Genomic DNA, 13,978 nt, shown 5'->3' on the forward strand with positions numbered 1-13,978 from the left:
TGTCCTAGATCAAAATCCTTCTCACTTTCTTGAGTAACAGTATAAAAGAAAAATATTAGTGCTACAACAATGCAACTCGAAGGTGATTTTTTTTTTCTCTTTTAGCAGCTTCTGAGTTTCAATAAAGTGAGTTCTTCAGAGCTCGTTAAGGTGACCGTCTGCTTGCAGGAAGTCTCAACATCTTGGTTTCCACGATAACATGTGAGAGTTCCCAGTATGCAACTGTTCGTTAATCACTGAACTCTTCACCATTCCGCACCTCTCTCAGGCCGTGGGGTAAGGCATAACAGACAGACCTATCTTCCATATTTCAGCATGAACAGTTGATATGGATTTTTTTGTGTGTACAGAGTTTTACATGTAGTAATGTTCTCTATGTCCTGCAAATAGCATGGACATAAACACAAGTGTTTAATGTAAACCCTTGGTCTTCCCAAGGGCAGTTACTGCTTTGAAGTGTCCTTAGATATGTCTCTTCATATGCAGGGCAAGGTGGTCAGACCTGGAAAAACACCTAAAAGAAAGCAGATTAAAGCGAGAAATATTAATACCATTTAGGCATAACCGTCCATTGAACAGCATCTAAGTTTTGCAATATAAATATACACATATAATGCAACAAACCACTTTAGTTTTAACCAGAAATATATATTCGGCAAGTGCAAAGGTTAACACAAAAAGCCATGTGCATCCTTTGTAATAGGATAAGAATAAAATAATAATAGAATAAGAACTACTTGAAATAGTTTACGGCAGCTGTTTCACGCAAAACTGCAGAAGGCAACAGGCGCTCCAGCAGTGGTAAGAGGAAGGTGGGATGGACCTGGCAAAGCGCACCTGGCGATATACATAGAACGGTCATTACAAGCGTTCTCTTAATTGTAGAAAATAACATTTGTTTCTTTATTATCACGTAAAGATCAATGATTCTAGTGGCCAACTCCATTTCTCTTGTAGTTACATATCCACGGCTTGGTAGATATAAGGGGCATAGCAAACGTGGATTCTAGCGAATAAGTCCTTGACGGTGAACAAAAGGGACATTTAGAAAACACAGAAGGGGAGATGTATCAAGCCTTGGAGAAAGATAATATGGGTAAGTTGCCCAAAGAAACCAATCAGCTTCCAACTGTCATTTCATAGACTCTGTTAGATAAATGAAGCGGATTGGTTGCTGTGAGTCACTTCTCCAGTTTATGTCTCGCCAAGGCTTGATACATTTCCCCCAGAGACTGATCAAGGGCCACGTGCTAAAATTTACTGCCTACGCCCATTCAGTTCTTCTTAAGGATGGCACTAATTAGATTAACAACTAAGGGTTTACTCTCATCTCATTAGAGCAGAAAATGCCTTTTAGAAAAAAAAAGGGGGGGGGGGGGAGAAATTGAACAAGAATATTTAAAAACAAATATATATATATATATATATATATATATATAATTCAAAAGGGAAACTTGTAAAACATTATCAATATATTGAAGTATGGAAGAGTAAGACTTTTTTATACGTATGCGCAAGATGAAAGTGCGTAGGTCAGGTACTTTAATGTAACTGTTTTCCCCTTTTTTTTAGATGCTTTCCCTAATTTGATGTACAGTATACTGACCTGTATCGTGTGTCCTCTCCTGGCAGGACGCAATGAATTGGCGTACAGCTTCCCCTGCGCAGAACTGGGTCTGGCAGCCGCTGTGACATCACTTTGCGGTGTCACAGGACTTCCTACTCAGACAACTTGGCAACAACACTCACACGCTGTCAACGGGGTGAATTGGGGGGCATTGATGTCGCCCTCCCAGGAGTTCCTGCCCGATGCCGACAGCCAGGTCTAGCTAGGCACTTCTCTGCCTGACACGATAAAATGGCAACGCGTGTTCAAGAGGTCGCCGTTCTGCCATTTTGATTAGGACGGTGCTGCCTGTGCTCTTACGAAAAGAGCCAGGCAGACCAATTTTCAAAATGCATATAAAGGTTTTATTTTACTAAAGTAAAAGAAACATTTACGTCACGTACACAGAGGGATTGGTGCAATTTGTGTCCAACTTGAACAGGATTATTTTGCAAATGAGAAAGCTCATAACATACGGGAGCTTATTCTGCTTCATCCAAGTTCCCTGCATGTTGTGTTGGGTATTTACCTTTGCTTTACCCCCACCCCCTCCCAGGGCCTTCTGTTCCCTCAGAACCATCTGCTGAGGCTCCATTAGTCTCAGCCAGGGAGCTGCAATATCCTCAATATCCTCCCACAAAGACTTCCTCCAGCGTCGCTTTAAGACCCAGGATTTCTCTCTCCCCTCAGAACTGATGCACTTAATTTCATTAGGACAACAATTAGCCGGGTGCTGACTGCGCTGCCTTCTAGGCAATAGTATGTGCTTGGAATTTCAGCAGTCCCCATAAGAACCTAAAGGGAAGCTGCTGCGACAGACACAGACAGAGCTAGGACGACTTCTGAACGTGCTTAAATGCATTGAAATACGCGAACATTTTTGAACTGTAGTCGACCATAATTTTTAACCATTATTATTATTCTTATCTATATTTTTCTATGGCGACTTTTAAAGTCATTGGTCCCGGGTGTGGCATTCAGAATGTCGACAGGTACTGAATGTCAACATGGACTTTACTGTAGGTCGACAACCAATAGGTCAACATTCAAAAAACGTTGACATGGTTAAAACGTCACCATTATGAATATGTCGATACTTTAACCAGAATGTTAACATGCTGTTTTTTGCTTATGTTAGTCTAAACCCTAACAAGATAAACTGTCTGTCGACATTCTGGGGCCGACATGTTACATATCAACATTTTTTTATGTTAACATATTGATTGTTGATGTGCGGTCCACATCGACATTCTGGCTGGATCCCGTTGGTCCCTGTTTGGAATGATGACGATGAGAAGGTTCCCAGGACGCAGCAAAGCAGACTGAGCATACAGTAACCGTACATAAAAAAAGCAAAGTAGAATAATAAAAAATATACTGAAATGCTTAATGAAATAGGGGAGGGGGGGCACGAGGCTACTGAACGGTACAATACGGTTTTGCAACAAACATTGGCATCTGCATGTCCATACTGCAGAGAACGTGTATGTTTCCAGAGAGGGCACCTGTTCCTTGGTGCAGTCATCTCCAGCTCTGCTGACGCATCATGTTGCTTACCTTTACCGCCAGCCTAAAGGTGCGTACACACTGGGCGATTAAAGTGGACGACTGAACGATATCGTTATCGTTCAGTCGTCCACTTTATCGTCCATTTTTAACACCAAAACGATGAACGATAACGACAATGCGCGTTCCCGCGGGTCGCTCGTCATGATCGTTCATCGGGTAAACATGCAGGCCAACCTGACGATATTGTCAGGTCGCTGCATGTTGGGGAATGGGGGAAGAGAGCCCGGTGCTGAACGATATCGTTCAGCGAGTGCGCACAATGTCATGAACGACATAGAGCGCAACCTGCCGGGGACACACTAGACGATATCGCTCAGGGAGCATATCGTCTAGTGTGTACGCTCCTTAAGAGTGACTTTCTAGCTGTGGGCACTCCGTTAATATACAAAGGTGACTAACCGCAACTGCCCAGGTTAGGACTAGATTATACCATAACCATACTTGCCGACAATCTGGCTGCTCCTTCCGGGAGGGAGCAGCCAGGTCGGCAGAACAGGGGGCGTGGCCGGCAAAATGGGGCGTGTCCAAAGGAGCTGAGGTTGGTTTGCGGGCGTGACAGGGGGCGGGTTCACGCGATCGTGTCATTTTAGCCCCACCCCCGCTACACAATGTACAAAAAAAGGCAATGCGAAGCAGGGGGTGGGGCCAAAATGATGCGAATCGCGTCAGCGGCCCCACCGCTGCGGGGGTTAATCAGGTAATCGGGAGGGGGGGTTGGGGGATCGACGGCAGGCAGGAGGCTTGCCTGCCTTTCCGGGGGGGCGGGAGCTGCACCCGTTTATCGGGAGGCTCCCGCCCGAATCGGGAGGGTAGGCAACCCTGACCATAACACAAAGCTGTCTATTCACTTCTGTAACTGCTATAATCGGACATATTACACGGCTGATCTGCTTACATTCTAAATCCAAAAAATATTAAAAACTTTCATATTTTGTGCATTTGTAGAGGAGAGATAATATGATAACCCTACAGCAACTCGTCTGCATATACAATAAGAGGTATTGTATTCAGACAATCAGTGTTCTAATAATAAATAGGATATGTTTTACATCTATAACCTACATACATGTGACACATGTGAGGATGTGCTAAATATACAATAGGAGGAAGCAGTAAGACACAGTAAGACACAGGTTGAGTCAACAGTACAGGTTGAGTCTCCGATATCCAAAATGCTTGGGACCAGGGGTATTTTGGATAACAGAATATTCTGTATTTTGGACTATTTGCATATCATAATGAAATATCTTGGGAATGGAACCCAAATATACACACAGAATGCATTTATGTGTTATATACATCCTATACACACAGTCTGAAGGTAATTTTATACAATATTTTTTATAATTTGTGCCTTAGACAAAGTTTGTGTACTTTGAACCATCAAATCCAAAGGTTTCATTATCTCAGTCATGCCCAAAAAATTCCGCATTTCGAAATATTACATATTTCGGTATATTTGGATATGGGAGACTCATCCTGTATAATTGCTGCAAGATTGGATACTTATTGAGGACAAAGCAGATGGGGGTCTGACTCTGCCGGGAGGAGTTCCCAAAATTTGGGAGTCTCCAATTCATACTGTACTTGCCTACTCTCCCGAAACGATCGGAGTCTCCCGAAAATCGTGTCTCGCTCCCGGTTCCCCAGGAAGAGTGGGCAAGTGTCCTGGCCATTGTCGCCCTCTTGCCCCCCCTTCCCTCCGCTGAATCGCATCACGCGATTGTATAGCATTGTGTAATGGGGGCGGAGCCGCGATTACGCGATGAGGAGATCGTGCGGTCACGCCCCTGAGCACAAAACCGCGTCACGCCCCCGTGCTGTGCTGGCTGCCAGTTTGTCAGCAAGCCTGCTCCAAGATGGTCAATCATATTAGGCAAATGTGGCTGTATATTACGTGAGGAGTGGGCGGTATATGAGTGAGTGCGCCCTCAGGTCTTACATAAAACATGTCTGACATGTAATATTTGGTGCTGGCTCCAAACCCCTGGCCATGGTCACAGTATTACATAGCAGAAGTGGCGCAGGGCCAGCGAATGCAGATGGTCAGTGGGGGCGTTAAAGCCCCTGCGCCGACAATAAAACGATATATAGTTTTCGGTTACACTTCTCCTGTAGTGAGTTCTTTTCATGCTTTGCAAAAGTTCAAATGTTGCACTAAAACCCCAGAGGAGAAAAAGGCGCTCCTTTATATCCACATGGCAATGTCAGAGGTCTACTACTTCAGAGTGCTTCAATACGATGGGGGAAAAGGCTTCTGGGTAATAATGGCCCATGATCAAGGATCAACGCACAATTCAATGTTACCCATGTGAATATATAACTAATGTAAATAGATCTTTACACGCTTCAAAAAAAACCCCCAAAAAAACAAACACAAAAACGCATCTTAATATTCCTCAAAAAAATATGTAAAAAATCGTATTATTTAATATACTGCAACTTTAATATTTAAATAATTTTTTTATTTTCCAAAGTCTATTTTAGACAGCGTTAAACTAAATACCAATGTAGTGACTGTCAGTGTTGCTTTAGAATGCTATGTCACAGGAGGGTACAGTCTTGGGAGGCAGGATGTTCACATAAAAACAAAAACAAAAAAAAAAACATTTCCTTGCAATCAAAGGCAAAAACCGTCTTCCTGTTTCCTGACCTGTTATTTTGCTAGTAGCTAAATATATAATCATGATTGCATTACAGACATTTCCCTGGCCTTTTCTTTTAATGCTACTCCTGGGTTCTTTGGCCTGATAAATCCTCCTTCCTCAGCCCTTTTCTAATGTGATTAAAAGCACATCTTTATTCAATAACGTTGACAATAGCCTGAGCGAGGCTTTTGCCTGGCCTGCTAGGCCTCGGCCATCTAGCTTTCATAAGATGATAATGTCAGGGCTGTCATTTGTAATTACTCTAGCACTCTCTTCCTTTCACCCTATTACTTCTCTTCCTCATAAGAGAAAAACTCCTTCCCTCTGGGAGATCTCTCACAGATACATAGAGAAGAGGACGCTTTCACCAGCAAACTAGACTTAAAAAAAAAATAAAAAAAAAGGCGGGAAATGAAAAAATGTCTGACAGAAACATTCAAAGGCGTTTGTTCAGTAATCAAAATCAAAGGTAACTTTAGCACATTACATACAACTAATGTAAAATTCCCCCCCCCAAAAAAAAATAATCAGTATTGACGTATACACATACTGTTGTACATCAAAATAATGGTCTGAAGCAATAAAGTCCTGGTGATTATAAGGTCATGGATGACTGATGCTCACCCATACTTCTTCTGAGTGACATAAAGCAATGCGTAGGTCTATACAATTAAAAATGGACATTTTGCAAACATGAGCGACGAAGCCTGTGTTTAAACACAAATTGACAAATTCAAATGGAACATTCGGCACAAAATTCCCCCATCCAAAATAAATTCAGAGTCTGCTGTGTAGTAGTCAGACCATTCTCCTCGCAGTACTCATTGCAGCCGGCCTCACCTGTCACAATGGTTGCATTTAAAGGGCTTGGCCCCCGTGTGTTTCCTGTAGTGCCTCGTCAGCTCGTCGCTTCGGGCGAAACGCCAGTCGCACCCTTCCCAGGAGCATTTGTATGGCTTCTCACCTGCGGAACAAAGACGGAAGGAGTTAGTCTGGGCACCGTTGACAGCGGAACGCTCGCAAACGCTTATTTCAAAGTTCTGTCAGATATCCCGGAAGCAGCGGATTTCTAAATGGAGCAAAAACCAAAAATATATATAAACGAAAAATAAAATATCCATCTTGGGAAAAAAAAAAAGGACAGAAGAAGTAGTACATGCACTGGAAAATGACTTTGCGTATAAAGAATTAGCACAGTTTTAAGAAGTTGTCAGATGCATTACACAGCTTACGGCATAGAAAAGGGTCACCTCTGTAAGTTTAGCGAGATCACTAGCCTGACAGAACGCTTTGTACTGCATGCTGCTGCAGGGGCAGGAAATGTGACAAGTGGCTATTATTCCGGGAACTGTGTTTTGGCGCCACGCACACCATCCCTCCGAGAGGCACTGATCATGTTTTTATGCCCAGAAAGAGCACTTCTTGGTGATTTTTCAAGTGTTTATGGGACTCCAATGTGCTGGAAATCCACATACATAATGAGACATTTATGGGGGAACAAGTATTAATGGGCAGTCGGTGTACCGTCGCTGTAATGAGCTTCAATCATACATCATTAGGTAGAGAAAGCCGACCTACTCTAGATACAGCAAGACCTGGCTCCAAGTCTCCTCAATGAGAACATTTTTTAATTGTTTGCATTTCCTGAAATTGCATTGCTCCTGTAATCCTTTTTTTTCGTAATTAGTTTATTTTTGTAGCTGATGTTAGGTTTCCCACTTATCGGCCTCCCAGTGTATAATTACATTCGAGACTATTAAGAAAATCATCAGTTTCTCTTCCAGCATTAACTTTTCACAGCAGTCCCACAGGTCACACATCTGCAGTGATCTGTAAGTCTACAAAATCATATGTTAAAGAAAAAAAAATTATATATATATATATATATATATATATATATATATATATATATAAAAATAAACGAGGGGGTAACTTTGGTGCACTATAACTTTGAATATTAATTGAGTAGGAGAAATTTCCACCACTTAGGGGGATTTATTGCAATATTAGCTGTTGGTCAAACACAACCTTCTAATTACTCTTCAAATCACCCTTTGTTTATGTTATGGATATTATTCATAAAATAAAAGCCCTATGGCAGCCCATAATTCCTATATACCTGAATATTTTATGCTTGGTATATCAACAGAGGTAAAAATATATAAAAAAAAATGTACAATACACATCAATACATAAATAGCATAAAACAACTTTTAGCAAACCTGTCCTAGTACAGAAGGATAGATGTTATCTGCCACCTACACCCTTACAGGTGTAAGCTCTTAGGTGGACCTCTCATGTGGTAGGTGCAGGTTTTTCAAAGCGATGATCCTACACGTTTCGTCCACATACGAGACTTCATCAGGGGTAGCTACAAAAAATGGAACTGGTCTGAATCAACACTCGATGATATGGAACTGGTTAGAACACTCAGTGGTATATGCTTATTTTCCGTCCCTTGATGGGGAGAAATTCCTAGAAAGGCTCTTAGAAGCCAAGTAGAACTTCTAACGATTTTACTGGAACAATTAGATGGATGTTTCTCAACCGATAAATGTAACCAGATTCCTTAACAACAATTTAAATATGAAGACGTATTACATTATAATGTGTAAAAACTATGAGACCCAGTGCCAAGCAAGTACACAGATCAGTATATATAGCCCATGTGTGTAAAATCCAAGCTATTATACTTTGCAAAAGGCATATTCCTAGAGTTATGGGCGAAGTTCTTTTAGTCTTATTTGAATACTTTGACCCCACCCTTTTTTTTAAAATCATCTATACTTTTTTCTAGTTTTTTTTTGCGAAATGCGTCACTAGAACCCTGCTCTGAACAATTTAAAATAACTGAAGTTTGCATAGAACAGAGGGCATATAAACCTCTAGACAGGGATGGATGGGGTTAATAAAGTGAAAGGAGGGGTAATTTAGGATTGACAGTTGTTAAGTCACAGGTATAGGTTGATTGTTGTTAAGGGGGGAGTGGTTACTGGGCTTTTCTGTAATATCTGTAGGATATTCAGCCTCTTTGCTTCTGATCTCTTGCCCTCCCTTCCCCTATTGTGTCTTGTGTCAGCTTTATTTCATGGCAGGGGAAGACCGGCAATCTGTAAAGCATCCATATTGCGGCAGCAGGAGTGGTGCACACCTGTTCAATGCACTGGTTAGGCTGGCTTCACCCTACTGGGGTCAGCGGCGCCTCTCACCCGGGAGGGCTGAAAATGGTGCATCGGTAAGGGTGTTGGTTACCGCTCACTTGCTTAGAAAGGGATAGTTGGCCATTGCAAGTACTTTGTATTGGCATGGGTGTCTTACTTGCTTAGAAAGGGATAGTTGGCCCTTGCAAGTACTTTATATTGGCATGGGTGTCTTACTTACTTAGAAAGGGAGAGTTGGCCCTTGCAAGTACTTTATATTGGCATGGGTGTCTTACTTGCTTAGAAAGGGAGAGTTGGCCCTTGCAAGTACTTTATATTGGCATGGGTGTCTTACTTGCTTAGAAAGGGAGAGTTGGCCCTTGCAAGTACTTTATATTGGCATGGGTGTCTTACTTGCTTAGAAAGGGATAGTTGGCCCTTGCAAGTACTTTATATTGGCATGGGTGTCTTACTTGCTTAGAAAGGGAGAGTTGGCCCTAGCAAGTACTTTATATTGGCATGGGTGTCTTACTTGCTTAGAAAGGGAGAGTTGGCCCTTGCAAGTACTTTATATTGGCATGGGTGTCTTACTTGCTTAGAAAGGGAGAGTTGGCCCTTGCAAGTACTTTATATTGGCCTGAGTGTCTTACTTGCTTAGAAAGGGAGAGTTGGCCCTTGCAAGTACTTTATATTGGCCTGAGTGTCTTACTTGCTTAGAAAGGGATAGTTGGCCCTTGCAAGTACTTTGTATTGGCATGAGTGTCTTACTTGCTTAGAAAGGGAGAGTTGGCCCTTGCAAGTACTTTATATTGGCATGGGTGTCTTACTTGCTTAGAAAGGGATAGTTGGCCCTTGCAAGTACTTTATATTGGCATGGGTGTCTTACTTGCTTAGAAAGGGATAGTTGGCCCTTGCAAGTATTTTATATTGGCATGGGTGTCTTACTTGCTTAGAAAGGGAGAGTTGGCCCTTGCAAGTATCTCACCTACCATTAAAGGATAGTTGGCCCTGGTAAGTTGTGTAACATCTTTTGCCTTTGTCAAGCTGTCGCCGGTGGTTTGCCGTTCTTTCCTCTGCCACCATACTCATTGTTATAAATAAATTACGCAGACCTATTATTTTAAATGGCATTAACTGAGTCTGTGTCTTTATTTTTGAGAAAATATGGTTTGAAAGATCTTGTGGTTACATCCATCATCTGACTATAGAGAGTTTATTAGGTGGGGAAGGATGCCCTGGTTTACCAGAATCCCAGGTAGATTCATCAAAATTCTGGAATCTTACGGACATTCCATGCACTTGTTAGAGTATGTTGTTAGTGAGACTCCCACTTTATTTATTGTACTTGCTGTGCAGTGATTTACTGTGAATATTCATACTATTGGATGTGTCACTCCTGCGCGGTATTCATTTAAACCATCACCAGCTTTGCTGTCATCTATGTTTGCAGTTTGTAGACTGGCATGTAGCTAGCTGTTGAGTGCTATATTTATCTCTGCTTTTTATGACCCCCTCCTGTTTGTGTTATATATACATAGTACATTCTAATTAACATACATATCTACCCTTTATATAAAATAGGTCAGATTGAAGTGAAAAATACATATCTCCATTTTGCAGAATTTAATTTGTAAATGCATTGCAATCAAAGACACAACTTACTGATGCAAACAACAAATGCTTTGCAGTAAACGTGTTTTTATAAGCAATGCGCAAACATGGCCGATCCCATTAGTGCCACTAGATGCAAACATGTAGAGAACCCTCAGAATCGTGGCAAGTATAATGCTTTAGTCCTTATAGGGGCTTATTTATTAAACACAGAATCCCTATCTCCAGTGAAGACACAGGGGTCAATCCAATTAGGTGCGAATTACGAGTAGCAAGGTTGTTTCTTGAAACTTGCAGACCATCTCAATTCGCTCCCGAGAATTCTCCAATCCAATTATAAATGGATATTCGCACTACTCGCAGCGGAGGGGTGCGAATTGACTGCCACATGAGATTTGAGAGAAGTGCATGAAAAAGTAGGAAGACCATCCTGGACCCCCCCCCACCAAAATGGTTCATTTGGTTAGCAGAGCCGCATGGAAGGCTGTTTGTGGGCATTAGGAATGTACTGTAGGTTTTTAAATGGTGTCAAATGGCTGATTTGTGTTTTTTTTTTTTTTTTAATGCAAGCAAATTATCAAAAACAAACTTTTTTTGTTTAATTTCAGACGTATTCAAAGAAAAATGCAAAAAAGAAGGAAGAAAAAGGTGATTTTGGGGTACTTGAGGGTACCTTGAAAAAAATAAAAAAAATAATAATAATAAAAAAAAATAAAAAAATTATATATATATATATATATATATATATATATAAAAAAAAAAAAGATTATAAAAATATGTATATATTTTTAAATTAAAAAAAATATTGTAATTAAACTTGCCTAAACTAACGTAAGAGTTGATTTTGGGGTAATTTGAGGACTTTTTTTTACCCCCCCACCAAAAAAAAGATGTAATTATTGGACTAATTAAGCTAATTGGAAACTTCCAATTGCCTAATTAGTCATTAGGGGGGGTGTCCAAGGGGTTCAGCACAGTGTCCCGACATTTTAACCTTAAAATTAAAATTTTCCTTTCCATTTCTCAGCCTCAGGAAAGTGCAAATGGAAAAATGCAAATTCAGTCTGACTGATTCAGTGCGAGTTGATAATTGGATTCCAAAATTAATTCTCTATGCGAATTCGAAGAGAAAATAGCAACTCGCAATTCGCACCTATTTGGATTGACCCCTATTATCTCCCTGTCTATTGCCGGCAGAAGATAAAAATGTGGGGAAGCCTATTTAGCAAGAATCCTTCCCCTATCAGGATGGCAGTAGCAGGAGAAATTACATTTTTAAAAAAACCTTTATTATGTAAAGTAAAACATTTTGTCACAACGCTATACTATTGAAATATTAAAAAATGTTTTAAATAAATCATTTTTTTTTTTACCCAACAAATGTAATTGAATGCCCAAATACATTGCTTACAGTAAGCGTACTAGCTAGCCAAGTCACATGCAATGCGTATATTATTTATATATTAATTTATTAATAATATATTGAAATATATTAATAAATTACAGTTATAACTTGATTTTCATTCACGCATCAAAAGGTTATAAATAAAATAAGAATGAATCAGCCTCATCTCTGTAGGTTGATAAATAGGGCCCACAGTGCCAGCAAAAAATACACGTTTATAACAGCCAACCTTGTGAAACCGTTTCTAGGAACAATGTTGCTACTGAATCTGTGTCTGAGCATGTTATGTACGTACATCGCTCAATGTAGAATTTGGAGTACTTTGCCCACTATGCTTTAATGTATAAGTTAAATTAAAAAAAATAAATTATTTGTTTTGCATCTTAAATAAGCATTTTTGCAACACCAAAACAAAAAAAATCTAGAATAAATAGTCAGAATGACATGATCTACCGTGCAAGAGAGGAATTGTATTGTGTGGTTGGTTAGTACTGAATGACAAATCCCCAATAAACATAGCTCCGACTTTGTGGGAGTTCCCTCTGGGAGATCGAGGAGGGGTGGGGCGGGAACAGAAAATGTGGTGGGCGAGCGGTGCACCAGCCATGGTGCAGGGCCTGCGGGGTGGCAATGTCACTGTCCCATGGTACCCAAATTTGGCTTGCAGGCTGCAGAGTCGCCCAAAAGCATTCTTAGGATGCTACAGGCACTTGTCCTCTTCCTAGTCCCAGCCGTCCCAGGAGGGGAAGGGCTCAGGGGACAATGTGACGGGTCCAGCACTATAAGTCTTCACCACTGTCCTGATGCAAAAACGAGTGATTTCAGGCATTTTGCAGTAAGAGCGAATAGAGTCATCAGAGCTCCGCCCGCCTCACTGCAGAAGTGGCGGGAGGCTTCTCTAAGCGCCCATCATCCCAGGAATCTGGAGTCTTGCAGACATTCCAGGAAAGTAGGCAGGTATGCCAACAAACCTGGCAGTGTCCCTGGAAATTAGTAATGGTTGGCAAATAGCTCAGCCAGACACGCCTAGGTGGCGCCGCTGTAGTTATATAACTTGCATTGTTTTTTACTATGGATGGTACAAGCTGTAGAGTTAAACTAACATTCTTATCTGTTCTCAAAACGATAATAATAAAAAATAATACAACCTCATCTATCTGGTGCTTTTTTTTTTTTTTTTTAAAAGGAAAAAATATTTGAAATATCATTTGTACAATAAAAAAGTTCAGACTTATGCAATATATATATATATATATATTTTTTTTTTTTAAGGAGCCTTTCCAACAAGTTCCATTTAGCCACCTCCAAACCAAGGTAGTAATTGTACAAGAATGCGTATAAACAGCGAGTCTCCGTGCGTCACCCTATAAGGAATTTTCATGCTTAGCTCTCGGAGAGCGAATCTCCGAGAGAATATTTGGGATTTGATAAATTCCTCTCTTTGTTATCCACCGTTTGTAAGGCAGCATCTGTCTTCCGATAGACAGTGAGTCATTGCCCTGCCTGGGGCTGGAATGGAAAGGTTAGACTCCAATCCTTACAGTATTACTTAAAGCTAAATGTGGAGGTGACCTATTAAACTCCGTCAGATGGGATTTTCGACCCTCGGTAGATTAGAGATTGTTTTTGCCAATCAGGGTTCTGTAGCGCAGATGAACTTCTAAAGCACCAGACAAGGTAAAGTCACAGACTATACAATGAAATTAAAGCAGCCTCTCACGTAATATTTGTCCTTTAACTTTCTTTGCATCTGCATAAAAAAATGTTGTCAGCGCGAGTTGGGGCTATTACGCAATAGCTCTACGGTAAAGCTGTGATACAATGAGTTATAGTGACAAATGTTTGCAGGGCATAAGAATGTTATTCACCTGGTTAACAATAGATCTAGTAACTTAACCATATCGCCCCCTCCCCAAACAAAACAAAACAAAAAAAAAACTGTGATTTACTTCGATAAAATTATAGTGCACCATACTAGAGGAGGAATTTAATTGAAAGC

General features: G+C 40.7%; 1 protein-coding gene across 1 annotated transcript in view; it reads right to left on the minus strand.

Moving 5' to 3' along the window:
- Positions 1-431: 431 nt before the first annotated feature.
- The window catches only part of KLF7 (KLF transcription factor 7), a 113,844-nt gene continuing 100,297 nt past the window's right edge, over positions 432-13,978 (minus strand). The window contains exons 3-4 of the mRNA XM_088457202.1: positions 6,664-6,787; positions 432-514 (exon numbers count right to left, since the gene is read on the minus strand). Coding sequence (XP_088313328.1) covers positions 463-514; positions 6,664-6,787 — 176 coding nt within the window. The 3' untranslated portion in view covers positions 432-462. The remainder of the gene's footprint in view (positions 515-6,663; positions 6,788-13,978) is intronic.

This window comes from Taudactylus pleione, unplaced genomic scaffold (assembly GCF_031769625.1).
Source record: "Taudactylus pleione unplaced genomic scaffold, aTauple2 ptg000746l, whole genome shotgun sequence".
Classification (NCBI taxonomy): Eukaryota; Metazoa; Chordata; class Amphibia; order Anura; family Myobatrachidae; genus Taudactylus; species Taudactylus pleione.